Source organism: Chroicocephalus ridibundus, chromosome 10 (genome assembly GCF_963924245.1).
Source record: "Chroicocephalus ridibundus chromosome 10, bChrRid1.1, whole genome shotgun sequence".
Classification (NCBI taxonomy): domain Eukaryota; kingdom Metazoa; phylum Chordata; class Aves; order Charadriiformes; family Laridae; genus Chroicocephalus; species Chroicocephalus ridibundus.
Genome location: NC_086293.1, coordinates 21,961,742 through 21,980,984, shown reverse-complemented (window position 1 = coordinate 21,980,984; position 19,243 = coordinate 21,961,742). Strand labels below are relative to the sequence as shown.

The 19,243-nt window shown below is 40.0% G+C and overlaps 1 protein-coding gene across 1 annotated transcript in view; it reads right to left on the bottom strand.

Moving 5' to 3' along the window:
* The window catches only part of EEFSEC (eukaryotic elongation factor, selenocysteine-tRNA specific), a 130,404-nt gene that overhangs the window by 72,664 nt on the left and 38,497 nt on the right, over window positions 1-19,243 (bottom strand). Inside the window, exon 4 of the mRNA XM_063348208.1 lies at window positions 16,613-16,777. Coding sequence (XP_063204278.1) covers window positions 16,613-16,777 — 165 coding nt within the window. The remainder of the gene's footprint in view (window positions 1-16,612; window positions 16,778-19,243) is intronic.

Genomic DNA, 19,243 nt, shown 5'->3' with positions numbered 1-19,243 from the left:
CTGCTCGATTTCTTTCCTTGCAGAATCCTCCACTTCCTATCCTTCAGGTCCCACGGCTGTTGCCTGCCTGGTCACACCTGCTCAAACAACCTGCACTGAAATGGCCAATGACATTTCAAAGTACCACAATTAGGCTTCAAAATTAACATTCATTCCAAGACTGGAAGATTTCACACGTGTCTGCTCTGCCTGCAGTCAGGACTGGAAAACTGCAACTGTCACTCCCACACAGTCTTGAAAGCTAGAACCTTTTCTTTTTAAATTAAAGTTGAAATTACGTGTAATCCAAAGTGTGCAGGCCACATGCAATTCTTTGAGATGACTGGACACAGTCCAAAGGAAGCTTATCTAGCCTATCCACCAATGCAAAATTTTTTCCTTATTCACTATATTTTTTAGGTTGTTTTTTTTTGCCAGTGTATTTTTAAAAGTTTATCAGATTTTTCAGAAGTACTTCTTCATGACCAGGCTTCCTCATCTGCAGATTTTTCACTGTAGTCACTAATTCACAGATCCCATTTTCCCAAAATATTGGGGGATTAGGTGCCTCCTCAACAGCAAAAAACTCCACCATGACGTTGTTCTCTCTTCTCTTGATACACTATATATGTTGTAATCATATGCACCTTCCCAATTTAAGATGATTAAGAAATGCCCAGGGACAACCCACACACGCTATGGAGGCAGGTATCTCTGAAAAAAACGTACAAAATTAAGACGCCCAGTTAGGTTTGCTCGTTGCTAAAATCTAGGCGAGATTTTAGTATCAGAAGAGCATTTCAAAGGGAAACAAAGGCAAAAACTTGCAATTGAAAACACACCACTGTAACGCCAAGAAGTTACTGCTGCTCTTTGTGCAGCGTCTCTGCTAAGGAGACCCCCACTGCACCGGCCACCACATCTACCGACTGTTCTGCCTTAGCCAAAACATTCTTCTCAAAAACCAAAACAGCATTTGCTCTCTTCTTTAAGGGCAACATTACGCAGAGGACATCGGCATTTATCTCAGTGCAAATAATGCTGAACTTGGTCTGTGCAGGAGTCTCTTAAATACAGCAAAAGCGCTGTGTTCTTCCTATGTTATAAGTTTATATTCTCTTCATTCTAAAAGATGCATTAATGTTCTTCTACAGTAAACATAAATATAGAAGCTACTCATCACAGCGAGACTGCAAGATTCGGTTACTTGCAATTTTAGGAGACTGGATGAAGATACAATTCGGGATGCACCCTCCGGTCCTGTATTTGATGAGGTTTTTAGCACGAGTCAAACAGCTTGAAAAGAAAAATATAATTTTACTGGAAGTGACTGGGTACCTTCATTTAGGAAGAAAAACATCTAACTAGAAAAGACTACAGTAAGTCAGCAGTGAACCTGAACCTAAGAACTGATCCTATCATTCAAAAGGAAAACGTCAACGTTAGAAACTCTTGCTACTACAGCCAATGTTGATTAGAGGAAATTAAGTCAGCAAGCTGGTACAACTGGTTGAAGTTTTATCACTGTCTTTCAACAGGAGGAATGGGGGAAAGATAATTTAAACACAGATGAGGCCAAAGATAAACAGAAAAATAAGAAAAGCTTTTAACTTGGCCATTAAGCCAAGTTTCCATAGTCACTCTAAGTAGATGCCTGCTCCAAACTAAAGACCCCTAGCTTCAAAAATCAGTAAAACAAAAGTGAAGAAAAATATACATGCAATACTTAAGCATACATTTATATACCACTTACTCTATATCCTATGTGAAACACATGTACATTTCATAATCCTTCAGAAGATTAGATTTAGAGGAGAAAGAATTTTTTAAATTAAGTTTAATAGTTAGACAAAACGGCTGCTGTTAGTCACTTAACATTTTCATTTTTCTGTCTTTACTAAAAGGCAAACCAATACTGTACCACTAGAACGCTCTCTGTTCAATCAGTATCATCGCTTCTTCCATCCTCTTTGAATACCATTTTATAACTATGACAGTTTTCTCTCCCTTTTCCTGCAAAAGGTAGGTACCACTTACCACCTTTGTTTTTTCTTATTTTATTAAGGCGGGATTCATTTTTGGAAGCATTTGGAAAACGTTCCACTCCCTTTTTTCTAAAGATATTATTTAAAATCCCCAAAGGATGTTAATATTTAACGAAAGCATAGCGTTAGCCTATTAGAATATCAAGTCTGACACATTATCTAAGGCAAAGACTAATTTCAGTTGCTTCAGAAGGAAAACGTGAAACCCCAGCGCTCCCCAACTGCGCACTAATGGAAAGGAGGTTGCAGGGAATTTCAGTCTAACCCTCAACAGTGGATTCCAATTACTGTGCTCACAGAAGTAAAAATATTGACAAAATATAACACCGTTTTTTCTGACAAAGTGGGGAACAATGCTGCAGAAAACCTTCCACAGATGTAATTCTACAAAGAAAATCAGGTTCCCACTCAAACTTCACTTTTTTAGTCTTTAAGTTGGACTCCCTGGTATATGAAGGGGTGAGCTCTCAATCTGCACAGAGACAACGGAATGAAACCGGAATGCTAGTATGAGGTTTAGCAGCAAATAAATAGCTTTGCTGTTATAAATTTCAGTAGAAACATTATTAGTTAAACTTAGCGGGCTTTGTGGTTTAATATACATTCAGCACAAGTAATTTTTCTACAAGCCTTTGGCTCCATCTGCTGACTTTTAATATTAAGAATAATTGATGAGACTGAAAACGTTCATGCTTTTGGAACGCTTCAGCCCCCTACATTTTTATAACTGTGGTTCAAAAGGTGTAACTAAATAACCCAAGTGTGTGGTCTTGTAATTTTGTCAGTTAAAACGTTCTTGAAGCAACAACGTACCAGCTCGAAGAAGGTGGTACCTGAGTGAGCCTGGGATGCACAAGGGGTGAACAAATCTGACTTGGAAGACTGGCTGGAATCGGACTTAACAACAGGTATACACCGGGATGTTTACGTCGCAGAATCACCCAGCAATTAAATGCAAATCTGAGAAGTCAGATTCTGAGCAGACTAATAAAAAGAACCGAAGACGTATAACACAGTCCTTGTGAGACATAGGAGACATTTGCTCAACACCTGCCTGTGCTGGTTTCAGCTTCTCCCATTTTCACTGAGACGTCTGCTTCACAGAAACTAAAGCTTGTTATATTTATAAATAAAAACACGATAAAAAATTACTCTGAAGGTTCAAAAGCCCCAATATTTGCCTGTTCCAGTTCTGATTTATTTTTCATTATTGCAGAATTCTGATCGTTATCAGAGTGCTACGAACTCAAACTGGACAGAAGGTTCCATGCAAAAAATTGCATCTGAGAAATGCATCTCATATGCTCTTTAAATACAGCTGGGGAAAGTCTAAGACCCCAAAATAAAAAACAGTTACAGTACTTCAATGGCCATTTTTTACAGTTAAACAAATCCATCATTAAATAACAGCAGCCTGATTTACGTGAACACTGAGCTCTCGTGGCTGCAAATTATTTGAGTGGTAACTGGGATAATGGGCATCTCTGACAATCTGCTTTCCTTTATGACTCTAATTTCAGCACCTGTATCAGAAAAATCTAACATCATCCCCCCCAAACCCAACACACTCAACTTTCAAGACTTCTGTGCCATCTCTGTGCACTTTAAAAAGTACTTTTCTCTTATTATCAGCGTAGGAGCCTTTGTCAGCCTCTCAAACCAAACCCCACTCGTTACCATTGCTACATACGGGGAAGATTATTTTTTCGTCTTAACGTGCCATTCGTAGCTGCTATATCAATCTACCAAAGTCTTAATATTTGACTTACAAACACAGGTAAAAAACAATAGATGGAATCACTTATTTTTGTGAGGGGATTTAAACACAGAATGACGTCTTAACTGTGCTAAAGCTAAGATTAAACAGAATAGAAACTAGACCCTAAAGCTCACTCGTTATCACAAAGGTGTGAAAAACGCTCATCTTCATAGCTTTGTAGAAAAAAAAGACCCTAAACACTTTTCTGAAATTAAAATATAAAAACCCTCTTAGATATAGCCCATACCACAGATACTGTAGTTTCCAAAAAGGTTCTTTTAACGCTATTAAATGTTTATAAAGTCTTCTTCAGAGCTGAGACTGAAGCTAAGGAATCCATTACAAAAGCCATTACTTTTAAAAACTGAAAACAAAACACACGAAGTCAAATTCTGAACAAAAATTCCCAAGAAGTTCTAACAGTATATGAAACATTAGGAAGATAAACAAGAATTGTTTCTACATGGTCACGCTCAGGTATCGGGCCAATACTATATTTATACGAAAGTTTATGCCAGGGAAAATTACCACCACACAATTTGAGATTTAGAGAGATATTAAGGAAAACTCAAAAATATAATCACATTTAAACGTAAATCTAACCGTCTACAGTTTGATCTTCCGTATACAGGAAAATAGCAAGAAAACAAGCATGCACGTTGCAAAACACTGTGCATAATTCTAAACATTTTAATTGCGTCAATGTATTCTCTCCGTCAAAGTCTGTCTAAACCCTGACTCAAGAAAAGGCCCTGGCTGGTGTCAGCGTTGCTGGATGACACTGAACAAACGAAAGGCAGGATTAAAACTTCACTGCTGAGCTGATCAGAAAGAACCTCGTCCACCAGGGTCAACGACGTAATGTAAAACAAAAAACAATGGTACGATGTTTGATTCGTGGAGTTACACTCCCTGCGCCAGATAACTTTAACATTATGGATTCAAAGTAACATTAACTCAGCCCACTACACATTGTGGATATCTAATGGCATGTTTTTACAACTGTTTGTAATGTACATGTCAGATGGCCTCAGTCTTTCTTGTGAGTCACACCATAACCACAAAACTATGCCTTAATGTTAACTTTTCTTTCTTCCTCCCCATTTAAGTCTGATGCAAAAACTGCTTTGCCCATCTCTCTTCCCACATGTGAATCTTTAAAACATGTGCTAACGTTAATTAGCTTCATACAATCCCCACAGATAAGAATTAGAATCACCCTTACTTAAAAAAAAAAAAAAAATAATGAGAATCTATCATGCTTTTGCTTTTTCTAATAAAAGCTAAAACAGGAAGCTTGTGTAAAGAAAAACAACCAAAAAAAGCCCCCAAACCCCTGAAAATAATAAAAAAAGTGAACGGAACCCTTACCTTCACATTTGTGTATTTGTACTAGAAAATTAGTGTCTTTTTTTTAAAAATACTACTTAGCTTCCCGCCAAAAACATCCCTTAAAAAAAAAAAAAATCCTCAATGTTTCTGGTCATCCACCAAACCAGTTCAGCATATACGTGTTTTAAAGAGGCAGAGACTACTGAAGCCACAATCGTCTTCCCTAAACGTATTCTTGTCACTCTTATTACCTCTATTCCCAACAGTAAACCTGAGGTTTGCAAAGATTTCCTCCCCTCTCCCATAGTTTTTAAAATCTTTAATAAGAGCCTCTCCAAAAGCAGGGATAGAGCCCGTGATCTCAGAGAGAACACAACCACTTCTGTGCTGCCTGCACATGTTGTACGTCTAGAAAACGGAGTTAAAAATAGAAGTTCAACGCCCTGAAAAGATAGGATGAGTGGGTGGTAAAAGCAGAGGAAAACAAAGCAAAGACACAAGTAAAAGGAAAGACTTGAAAATTTTTGAACTTTTTGTACTACAAAAAAAGTCTTTCAACATGAACGTAACTTAGAACTTTTGACTTATCTGTGAGCACTTGCTGCCAAGAAGGAAAAGCAGGCGCATAATGATTTCTACCCCTTGGAGATTGCCACCATTTTCCCCACATTAGAATAAATTATGTTGAATTTCAATCACATGTAGCATCTCAGGCTCACATTAAGCCTCACAGGAAGGCTCAGAGGAAGTTAAGACCCCACTCAGTCACCACATTTGCAAACTTTCTCCACCCACAAGAATGTAAAAGACCCAGGTGAAGGTACTTCATAACCTCCTCTAAAGCCCAGATAACCAAGTAGCCTTTGACAACACTGGAATGAAGCATTAATTTGAGGGTGCTTGCCATCTGACCATGTTTTGTACAAACAACTGTTTCTCCCCAAATAAGAACATCACATCAACAACAGAAAAAGAACATTTGAAATCGAAACGCATGTTGCACAAAATATTATTCTTATTCAGTCGTCACCTGACTCCAGTTCTCTCCTAAAACCTGATGCAGAGTAGACCAGGGTGGGATTTTGTGTTTTATCTTATTTTTACAAAGATTTGTGTGCTTCTTTGCATTTAGACTAAACCAACTGGTATTGCTTTACGTCGACTCAAGTCCAAACTGGGCATTTATTTTAGTGTTACTGACATTTCTTTCAGTCCTTTACTATAAATACGAATTTTCAAGTTTCCCCCCACAATCCTCTTTTCTGTGGTTTTGGTTTGAGTGTTTGTGGTACACCTGCATATTCCTCACTCCCTGAAGACTTCAAATTATTGTCAACTAATCCCCACAAGCAGGATCAATGTCTTCCAATAGCAAAGAAAATGCCACATAAATAACACCCATATTTCAAATCCAAACTGATTTATAATAGCACTTTTCCCCCCCCCCCCCAAGCCACTATTCAGCTTGCTGCAGTCCCACGCGCTAGGTGTTGCACATCAGACAAGAACCTCTTCTAGGAACGGTTAGCATAACAGTCTATTAAAATTCATTATACAATGAATATAACATTAAGAAAAAGCAGCTACCACTTAATAACTGAAATGAAGAAAAACCAAAACAAAGTTGTTAGCTGAACACTGAGAAAGAGCAGAAAAACTTCCAAGAGGTTCCAAAGCCACACAAAAAACTTAAGTGACAAACTTTTTTCTGCTGAAGAAAAAAATGGACGTCTGCATATCTACCAGGGTCACTGCTTCCAATGAGTTAATCTGCTCTCACGGCTGACTTCTTCCACCTCAGCTACACAAGGAGTAAGGCCATCTCTGCTATTCTTCTGCAGAATCTGTTACACCCCTATATAGAGAATGTATCTTAAAAAGCAGGTTGCCTAGACAGAAGACCGGTCAACTACTAAATTTCACTTTCTCAAAGGCTTGATAGTTTTTAAATCTACAATTTAAGCATTTAAAGATGTATTAGCTACACTGACTCTTTAAAAAAAAGCCTACTTGACCTTTCCATTGTGATTTCTAAAGTGTGAAACATTTATTCTTGATTATTTATTCATTAGAGGAGAAAGAAAGAGAAGCCAACTGTATTTTACGGCATATGCTTTCAAGCTAATCTTTACAACTGTGAAGAGCCTGGGAGTTTGTAGTTTTCATTTCAGACAGTTGCAAATGAAAATCTGTATCTGGGCACTCGTATCATGCTCATCACAGCGCTATCTGGGCAGCTTACATAATTATATTATTCCAGCTGATACTGTAAATATTGGCTCTCTCTAGCATTACTTTTTCTTTCATTTCAAACTGCACCCGCCATTATAATATAAAGTTATGGGAATACTCTTCGTGAAGAGATGTATCTTACATTTAGTTTCAACAATACATGTTATTTATTGTCACAGGCCCATGACAACAGATTCAGGTGATGAGCTAAAGAAAGTTTAAAGAGCAAAGTCAATTCTTATGTAGTTTTCATAGTAGTAACAAGGACTAAAATTATGAGTTTTATAAATCGGGTCATCTCAGGAACACACAGTACAAGGCATGAAATCCAGAGGACGTGCTATGGTATTACAGTAATACTTCAATAAAGTACTCTGCCGATAGACTAAGTATAGATTCCTGGGCACTTACACACTAGTCCATTTTCTTCTGTCTGTTGGTCAAATTCAGAAGTTTATCTTCCGTCTTGGTTAAATAACATTTTCAATATACAGATCCCTTTTTGCCAGTGCCCAGATCTGAGCAGAGCTTTATCATATACAGACCATGGCTTAGTTAATGCAGCGCTTGCTAAATTGTTCTGCTTCTTAAAAGCCTGATCAAATGAGGAATTGTACTGTATACGGATGACCAAGGAAGAACAAAAAGTGACATTCCCTTCCTTCATGCTGGTTACTGAAATTTTGCCAAAGCCTCCAGCACTTGATCTTAAATATTTAAAACATGATAGTTACTCACTGCCCTAACTAAGCCTACTCATGCTAAAGTTACATTTGCAGCAGGAATGCAATGTGAAAGCTATGTTTACCATGCAGGAGGCTACCTTTCCAATTACTATTCAAGCATTCCACTAAGATTCTTGCTCAAACGGTATGCATACGTGCATGTGGGTCTGTTTTCAATTGAATTCGATTGAGAACAATTCTACCTGATAAATTAAAAGAAATAAAAATAAAGTTAATGACCTGGCAGCAGCAACGCTTAAGCAAACAAGTTATGCAAACACAAACCAGCCATACTTTGCTTTAGAAACTTACCATAAAGTTTAAACAAAAAGGCATTTGGATGGAAGCTTGTGATTACTAGAGAAATGTCCGTTAACTTAGTTTCAAACTAATCTTGAACCGCAGGGAACACAAACCCAAGAATGCAACACTTGATCACTGTTTGACAGGAAATACGTTACCTACTACGTCCCAGGATAACATGCGTGGTTTTGTTCAGCTGCATCCCAGTCATGGCTCAAGTCGTCTTAAAACCTCTCTCCTCCTGTACACAGCTTAAAGAACCGTTGCCTCGAGTACCCAACTCTAGACGGCTCCAGGGTCCCTTTTCAAACTCTAAATGCAAGACATTTAGCCCTAGGAAAACAGCAGCTGGCATATTCCGTAGAAGAGGTATCAGAACCTGCTCTATCATCTTCATAAACTGCCCTTAACAGTATAACACCACCCGATGTTTATCACGTCTTGTCCTTCTGTCATCAGACCCACTCTAGCTTCAGCCTATAGAAATAAGTTCAAAAATACAATCCTGAGATTTCTCACCTGACCCTGACTGATGCTGGTTTTCAACACCAAGAGGTTTCAAGCCAAGATGTACTCGAGGGGAAGGAAGTATACACAGCTGTATTGTTACTCAAAATTGCAACAGCAGCTGAGAGAGAAAGAGGAGCGAGAAAAAACATATCCTCAATCTATGGTGTAAAGTGGAAAAAAAATCATTTGCTTTGAAGAGCAAACTTTGAGACTGGAAAAGAAGCTAGAGATGGAGAAAGATGGAAACAGGCAGGAGAAAAAGTAGAATGAGCAGATGAGGGAAGCTAAAGCAACAGAGGTAAATGTAAGTGTCAGGTGTCACCTCAATTGCTTATTAGACATTGGGTTTTCTTTTTAGCTTTGTTTGTCAGTCACAAACCTACATGTTTGTATATCCTTAAATATGTTGTTGCACTGAAGCCAAACTGCTCACTAATGACATACAAGAACATATTCCATTTCTCCCATTGTGGCACTCTTTTGTACTGGGATACTGAGCTTTTCCATCAGATCCAGCAACCCAGTACACTGGTAATTCCCAAAGAGCTGCAGAATACTGAGCATCATAGACTAATGCACGGAAGCTGCATCTGCCAGCAGTCTACACTACTCAGGCGAGCATGCTGATGTGGCACGCGCTCGTGGGGGGAATCCCTACATACATGAGAGCGCGCATGCAGTCACTAGTGAAGCTACTGCACTCTAGTGCCAAGACCAACCCCAGAACAACTCTACCTGAATCACTTTCCTGTTAAGTCCATTGGTTCCCTCCTCTTCAGCTCAGTTTCTTTCCCACCTTGTATTTCTGCAACAACTTTCTCCAGCTTTTCTAACAGTTCTCAGGAGACAAGTGATTTACTGAAATCTGGACAGAAAACATGTAATTTGATTCATCTAAGAAAAATCGGTCATTGTATCAAATAAAAATATGACAGTCATTCCACATTTTCACCAGAGTCAGACGATCCTGTGTTTCTTTTTCATTTTGAACCCCATTGAACAGCATACCAGTTCTCAAGGCAATAACAACTCTGCACTTTCTAACTATTAACAGAAAATTATCTGCATGGCAACAGCACAAAATACACACTTCAAATTATCTCATGCATTAACCACAACCAGTCAGCATTGCAGATAGCCCTGAACAAGCAATCACTATCATAGAAATACTGCAGAAGTTAAAGTCTACCGTGGAGAACAGTACCGTTTCCAGCAATGCTGCACTTCCACGTGGAGCCTGGATCCCAAACAGTCATTTAAAGATGGTTTAAGTGGATAGAAGCAAGACACAAGTTACACACAAATCTCTTCCTTTTCAGATCCACTGTAGGAAAAACATTATAGATTTAGGTATACATTGGGTAATTTTTCTAATCCATTAGAAGGCAATCTGTATCCCATCTATCTCCAGCTGGCAGCGAGCACAGGGTACATCTAGACCTCCAAGAAAAGCTGGAAAGGAATTTTAGTATTTGAAGAGTTAATTGGCCAGCACTGACGAGGCCACTTTTCTGCCTACAGAGATCACATTAGAAACACAAGCTCCAAAAATACAGTGTATGGTTTGGATTAGCAGTGCTCAGGTTGGCTGCTCTCCCCTGGCTTCCTTCCCTTCTGCTCTGACCAAGTAGAAAAAATTTGAAAACCCCATGATATATATCCAGCTCCCTTTCTATTATGTCTTATCCCTGGTCCTGAATAAAACAAACCTTAACACACAAAGTCCTTTATCTTGCTCCCTCTTTTTAATGTACCTACATGACGCTTAATAAAAAAATTGCAAGCGATATGAACTAAACCACTGTACTTCAGTAACAGGTAGTGAAAGAATAGCAACACACAAATTTCCTCCTGAGCATTTTTATTCCCGAGCCGTTTTAAAGTCTAAAGTTAACTAGAATTTATTTTTTTTTTTATAAAAAATTAAAATAGATTCTGTTCCTTAGGGTCTTGTGATTTTGTTTTGATTGGGTTTGTTGGGTTTTTTTGAGGGCATGGAGTTGGTTTGTTTTTTTAAAGTGTGAACTAAAACAGAAATAAAACAGAAAAACCCCACACAGTAAAAAGTTACAAAACCAATACGCTGAAGATGAGGGAACGGATCTTTAGAAAGAGCTCAGCATCTGCTACTCTTATTCTCTCAAGAGATCGAGCCAAAAAGATTTGAGAAGTTTTTGTTGCCAGATCTAAATTTCATTCCACAGGCACTGGATCAGGTCTTTAATCCTTTACTTAACCACAAAGAACTGTGCTGAGGAGTTTAATTCTTCCAAAACAACTGATAATATCCTAAACGTTGAAAGCGAGTACTTTCCAGTGTAAGCTAAATCCTGCGTGTTCTGCTTCTAAGTAAATGCCACAGCAGATGCAAAACCAGTAGGATTCACACGGATGTTTTCTAGGAAAGGAGAAAATCTCCAAAAAACACAATCCATGCTTTAGAAGCGGCAGACAATTAAAGAAACACTTTAATACTCGTACTGAGTTAAACTGCATGTATAACATTATCTGTATATGTTTAATTTATTGATTTAGGATTTAAGATTCTTACATTTTGTCACCCACATTTTAATACGTATTATGAACTGCCTTTTCACAATTTTGTCAGTTACATTTAATTGACTGTCCCCTCCCCAACCCAATTTTCTAAACTGCCCTTCTTCACAGCATTCCCATGAAAAGACGACGTTCGAGGCGAGCTAGCCTTCTTCCACAGCAGATGACCCATTGCATTTTAAAGGCTGTTTTTCTCGGTACTGGGCAAGAATCATCCAAGAAGCATTGGAAAAAAACAGATGTAGAAACAGCATTCAGGCGTACTCTCAAAAAAATTAGCAAGGGTTCTATCTATTCGCCATGCAAAAACAAGTCAAGATATCCTGAAATTTGGAACAGGTATATTATGAAGACCAAAGAATGCAAAATGAAAGTGGTAAAAACAGATTTAAGATTTCACCGTGAAAGTCCATGTACAAGCATCTTCATGATCCAATTCAGCGGGGTTTGGTCCAACTTTGTTTCCTGAGATTTAAATCTTCTCTGATAAGACCTTAACCATGCAACTCTCTAATTGTGCAAAAAGTCCTTAAGTACACTGAAATTAGTTCTTACTGCATTCATATACTAAAGCTCGCCAGTCAGAGGTCTTGGGACTTCAGATCGGCTGAAGTACCCGTGTGGGCAAGAGCAGATGTATCTGTTGTGACTTCAATAGCTACAGCGGTTTGAAGGGAATAGTCTTGCAAATACTATTTGGGTTATTCTATCAGACACTGGAGAATTTTTTTGTTGGATAAGCCATAAAAACTAAAGAATGTTTGCTAAAAACCAGACCAAAGCTATCTAGCCAACAAAGAAGCTTAAAAATATAAAATATCTCTTTTCATGTGGTAGAAGTACATGAAGCTTCTCAGTATCACACTTCGAAAATGATGCTTCTTAAAATTCATAAAGGCGATACAATTTAAGAGCCAATAGGCCCTTGCCAAGGCAGAATCCACTACTGGTTTAAACCACCACTCTCACCTGCTAGGAGACTTGACTAGATAACAGAAGCAGGTTTCTCACAATTTTCATATTTGATGTCTCGGGTGACCTCTTGAAAGTATATCAGCGTACTGAAACACCTGGATGACTAGTCTCCAACTACAAGAGAAGCATTTCATAAACACACCGGCAACTTTTGAGATTGAAACACTCAACATTAATAACAGCAATTGCCTACTGCAAACCTCGGGGATGGTGAAGGTTGGACCCGGTATGAACATTCCTCTTCCCCTTTAACGTAACAGTTCAACCACACCTCACAGACCAAAAATCCGGCAGTGTCTAAAGAGGCACCTCCCCAGCTCAGACCAGTGATTGGGTGTCCACATCACTTATTACATAAGAAATAACTTTGTACTATATTACACCAGATACACTATTCAGCTTCAGCACAAAGCAGAAATCCCCACACGATCCCCCTACAGGTAAAACATCAACATAACCGTTTACCAATAACGCAGCCACTCAGCCTTCAAGGTACTCACAAACTTCCGACAAAACGCAGTACAAAATGGCAGCTTACGGTGCTTTTAGATGTGCTCCAATGAAGCTATTAACCTCCACCAGCCATTCAGCTTGCACCTGCTCGCTCTAACATTTGCCAGTAATTCCATTAAACAGAACAGACAGGAATCTGAATATAAAGTGAGAAGAAAAGTTTCTACTTCTTACCAATCCTGAAAAAAAAACAAACCAATAAACCAACAGTGGTCTTTGTACTTGGCTGCCACGTACAAGCTTTGTGGCTGCTTTATACCTGCAGCGCTTGATCACAGGTAAGGCAATGCTGAGTCAATGCTTTCAGGACGACGAGATTTATATCTATTAACTGTGTACATCTATCTCTGCCTCCTCACTCAGTTCAGACTTGACCTCTTCTTCTTGAGACAGAGAGAGTGATTCTTATTAACCAACCTGGAACGTTTTCTGTGCTGCAAAACATCTTTAAAGGAATATTAACAATCTTCCAGTATTTCCAACGTGCTTGCAACTAGGCTAGAATCACTAACACTGGACAGAAGGAAGACCACATACCATACAACATTTTGCGTTACTTTTCACACACTGATTTTTTATTTTTGGAGACAACCAATGATAAGAACAAAAGCCCTGGTTCTCTCCTGTTTTGCATCGGCCTTCTAAGTTGCTGCTATTCCTAAGCTACTATGATTTTTTTCACCTGGATAAGGAAGGCAAAGATAATTCTCCCTCCACTGAAAAAAAACCCCACTTTCCTTTTTCAATTAAAGCATGCTACAAAAAGACACAGCAGCACTAGAATTTGACAGTCATGCTCACTTCAACGAAATTTCACCGAACAAAATATACTTAGATCAATATTTTGAAGTGATTATCGCCAAGCTTATCAGTAAAATAAAATGAATCTATATTGAAAAAATCCTTACTATTCAAACTCCAGGAACTTTTATAAAACTGAAATAAAAATGTCACGAGTTGTTACAGTTTATACACTGGAAGACTGTAGAGATTGAAAGACCACTGAAATAATCTTAAAGGACATTCAGAATTCTGCCAACGCTACGTTTTTGCTGCAGAAATCCTAGGTTCATGCTCTTCAAGGTAGATTTCAAGTGCTAGTGAGCAAATAGTACTAACTCAATTGGATAGTGAACTGTTTGCTGTGTCAAAGCTTTTTCCCAAACACATATATATAATTTTTCTTTTTGCTATATGGATAATCAACCCCAGATGGCAATTTACATAGGCAACGGCATAAAGGAATCCATGCACTGCTGGTGCTCTCAGCCTCAATCAGAGCAAGCATGGGCGTTCGAGAATGTCACTGTTTATTTTTAATTGCTGTGTCCCTCCTTTGTGCAGGTTCAAGCGGTCAAAGATGTCGAAGTCCATTAGTAGAACTGGAAGGTGATGCCACTTCATTTGGTGAGAGGGTTCCTCAAATTTAAAAAGCAGCTGGCTTGTAATGTCCCTAAATGCCCAGTGGGCACCAGCTGTCAATCTCAGTTACCATAGGGTCAGGGCAAAAAGAGGTCAGAGAGAGTCATAAACCACAACGTGTTGTGAAATGTGCTTCCTCCGTTACCTTGTAGGCCTGAGAAAGGTTTGACCTTTTATAGGTATCCTAACCCAACCCTGCACGATGCTAGCAGGGGTAAGTACAACACACAACTCCAGCTTACAAAAGTTGCTTCCTTTTACTGTGCCTTGGTTTCCATACCTGTACAATATGAACATCAATACTCACAAACTGCTAGTGGCAAAAAAGAAAATGCAAAACTCTGCCCACCACTGTTAGCACTCAGAGGTTTGGACACATCTTCTATTTCACACAGGGCAGTGGAAGAATTCATTAACAGCAACTGAAAATAACTGAAACTCTGAGGGAATTTGTTAACGCCATAAGAGCCAAGTGGTCTGGCTTCTCGTTGTCAATGACCTGTTCATCTGATGGCTTGCCCTTCACTTCACTGCTCCCCCAATCGCTTGGGAAGAAAACATCTTCTAAAGCCCCACTTAAAGCCTTCCCTACCGTCCTTTTAAACACCCATTTGCAATATGCAAGTTATTCACTGTATTTTTGTCATTTTCCGCTTCATACGGATTCTCAAAGAGCAAACTAATTCCTAAACATATTTCTCCAAAACATTCTTGGACTATACATGAAGAGCTCAACAGTCATTTCCAGATATGATCTAGTTACGCATTCTTTCTTTGCAAGAAACAATTACTCTGCTCTGTCTCACCCCCATATGTCCCAGAGCGCAAAGTGACAGGAAGTTTGGCCAGTGCTACGCCAAAGGAAAGCAGCCACTAGCTATGCAAGGCCCCTACGGGGCAGGAGCCATCGCTCAGCACTCATCAGGCTGGCCCTCCTAACGACTTGTCCCTCCTTGGACCCCTTCTTGTGCAGGCAGGCCCAGGACAGCAAGCAGGATGCAATAGAAAAGGGAAGGACCACTGAGAAGGGGAAAGCAGGAGAGGCTGAAACCACAGCAAAGCATATTCCCTGCAGGAATTACAAGCGTGGCTCCCAGAAGGGGCTGCATGCTGGAAATGAGAATATGGGCGGTGAGGAGCTCCACTGGGAGAGCAGACATGACGGGGTACATCGAATGCTAATCACTTTTACGCAAAGGACAACATGATATAAACTAGATGGCCACAGGTATCACAAAAGAGGCTGACCAAAAATTAATTGTCAGCTATCACTAAAATATTTCAGGTGAAATCAGAATGCCTCACTTAGTCCTTCACTTGCCCACAAGGCACAGGCAGAAATGACAAAGCACGTTCACTCAATGAAAGAACGAGGTCCTTATAGTAACGTGACCTGAGGATAATACTGACAGTACCAAAAGGGTCCCATTCAGGCTTGTTCAGCCAAAAGCTGCCCACTCTCAGAACATAACTGGCTGGGTCTCCACTTCAAGCGGCAGCTATGAAACACTCCTCAAGTCTTGACTCATTTTGGGCAATTCATAAAAAGGAAAAGTACAAGTTGTCCAAATCAGCATCTGTGAAATAGGCTTCACCTGTTCCAAGCATAAAGTCACTTTGTTTTCTTTTAAAGTATATTTTAAGGAAAAAACCCCATAGTAACAGTTAAGCAGTTCAAAGGCCATTGAAAGGCCTCTTGACTTTCTACAGACTCTCTAAAACGCGCGACCACAGCAAGTCCCATACTGCACCCAGCAGTTCTCCCAGAACACACTGACATCAATTAAAGCCCCAGCAAACAAAGAGAACGTGCATCAAGCATTCTAATGCCCTCTTCTTGATGTTTCCTTTGCTGCCAGACATCTCGGGAAGCCTACCTACTCAGGTTCTTTTGTAAGCCTTCTCACTGCAGCACCTCTCAAATGAAAGTAACCTCAACTCAGACTTTGTGCAGTCCTTGGGCACAAGCCCACCTTGCTTTTCTGAATTTGAAAGTCTAACACACTAATCTAGGTCAGTCTTCCCTCCTCTTCATTCAACTAAAATTGAGCAGGTAACTTTACTGGCCCCCTTATTTAAAAAAAAAGTGTCTGTGTCTCTTTCTGCTACAAACCAGCTTATAGTAGGATACAAAAAAACCCCAACATACATTGAAAATAACTGAATAATTTCAGATTGGAAGAGAACACACTCTTCTTTGTTGAGTGTGTCTTTCTATCAGGAAAGCTGGGGGGGGAGGGGAGTGAAAATGAGAGACTCACCTTCAGGGCAGGAATCTCCACATTGTCACCAAGGCTAACAGAGCCAGACAGAATAGTCCCTGTCATCACCGTGCCTTGACCCTTGATAGAGAAACAGTGGTCGACTGCCATAAGGAAGTGTCCCGAGGGGTCTCTTGATGGCAGGTAAGCCTGAGACTTCAGGACCTGGAAAAAAGATAAAAGCAGAACCATGCCTGGGTGAAAAGTCACAACAGCCATACAGCAAAAGGAAGGCAAGCGGATGATTGATTGAACCAGTTTGCAGTTTTACTGATTTCAGGCATCTCCCAATGAGCTTAGAACGCACCAATGTCAAATTAACTGTGCGCGCCATAGAGGAGACGCACACTTAGCAGCAGGAACAGTTCGATTTTCTGCCTTAGAAAGATTTGGTGCTGCACATTTCGCTTGGTTAGCAAAACTACACTGGCAATAAAGTTGCTGCCAAACTCAATATAAACACTGCAGCAAAGCAAAGAGAAAAAGAGTCCTGTACGTCCCGTCCGTCCCCCGTCCCCCCCCCCCCCCCCGTTTCTTTTCCTCCTCTCTCAAAAGCACGATTTTACAGTGTGTTTTGCTACTTCAGCTTTTTTGGATTTTGTGAAAATGAACTTATATACAGATATTAGTGCCCCATAAAGCCCATCTCCCTGCCTCCTTCCCCAAAAAACTATTACATTGTGTTAAGTTTTCAAAGTCGACTTCCCCTTCAGATCTCTGTTAACACTTCTTGGAGGATTAAACCACTAAGAAAAATAGCTACCTAAGTACCATTTTCTGGAGAAATTCTCCAAGTTTAGGATTTCTGTTTTGCTTATAAACAGTTTTTTAAAATATACAATCATAGACAGAAGACTTTTAGTTAGAGAAAGGCAGTTGTGTACCCAATGGTGCTTCAGAGGAACTGGTTCACCCCTGTCTCAAATCACTTTTGATCTCTGCCTCTGTTATAACATCAGCATTTAAACTCGGCACTGACTGTAACGTCTGCTTTTAAGGTCAGAGACTGCAGGTTACAACCAAGTTGTAATGGCAGAACAACGGAGGGAGTCTCTTATCAAGGACAGAAAGGATAATACCTTGAAGCTCAATGGCAGGGCTCACACAGCATTTGCCAGCTCTTCCAATATTAGGTCTCAGAGTTGACAGAAACAGCTGCAACATGGGTATTTCCTTCAAAGGTTTTAACCCTTTGGAACATCCCAGTAACTCTACCCGAAACCAGATGAAGACGGAACTAAGAACTGGCCTACCTCTACCTCTCTAGACATTGCTGTGGGCAGCCTAGTTCTTGCTATGTTTCTTCTAAGGCCACGTCACGCCTCCATGCCCGTCGCAGGCCCCACGTGCCTGGGAAGAGGCATGACATTCCGTGCTCAGCAGCCCTGTGGAACATCCTGCCTTTGTACAAACCTTGGGCCAGACATCCCTAGATTTTTGACGACTGGTGCTGCACCCTGGCTTCAGCAGTTTACACGTATTTAAAACCTGGCAGCATCCAAAGCACCTGAATCAGACCTTGTCAAGTCTGCAAAGAATAATACCTTTGTTTTAGGACTACTTTCTGCTGTCTGCACGTAACAGCGGCACCCCTCCGGGGCAAAGATGCTACTTTTCCCTACAGCTGGAACTAAGGATACTTGTGGAGCATCAGCTTGCTTAAAATCTTCTCTTGTTCACATGGGTCTGATATATAAGGTTAGTTATACAATCATACAGTTCTTTCCAGGCCCTACCTCACATTCAGGGCACAGGGTAAATCCAGGCCATGCGTTTTATCTGTTGCAGATGTGCAAGGCATGCAGTCAGTAAGGCAGCGTATCGGAGAAAGACTGTCTTATCACGAAGGCAGGTGGTGCCCCTCTAGAGAATGGATTCTACGCTTGCTTATGCCAGAACTCCCGTGTACTGTCATTCTCTTAAAAACGAAACTTTCCACAGGTAATCACTGACTATACACCTCACACTGTCAAACCAGAAACCTCAAAGCGTAACAGAAGTGCTAAGCACTCGCAATTGCAATCAAAATTGGCTGGTACTATGATCTGAACACGAGCACGTCCCAAAAGAGTTCCTAGTTTCCTCAAATTTGGCAACCAAAACCAGTAAACTCGGTGGACTTAACTCCTTTGTGCCTCGGCCTCCCAATCTAAATATGGATTAAAGTCACCTCTATACTTCCTACAGGTCTTCTGGAAGTAAATTAACTGTTTGCCAAGTGCTCATGACCACAGTGATGTGTGCCAAAGAAAAGTCCAGGAGGAAATTAATCATTCTGAACGCAGAGCAGTATTTGAATGGAGTCATGAGGCCACACAGAGAATAATGAGAACTAAAACAAAATACGGACTACCTGCTCAGTAGTTGAGCCCTGTCCGTCCTGTGCAAGGAAGAAGATAGGGGTTGTTTGGAATAAAGAATCATGCACTTAAACACTGGATCATAATACACCCACGAAGGAAGGAGACAATTCCCAACATGTAACTTTTAAGTGCCTGACCACAACTTTGCTGTTTTCTTAACTGTGGTACAATCATAAAACAGTACCTACACCAAGGATATGGGGGAATTTTAACGCTATTTTTATTCATTATGCTTCATAATTCTTTACAACTTTAAAACAAATTTCGC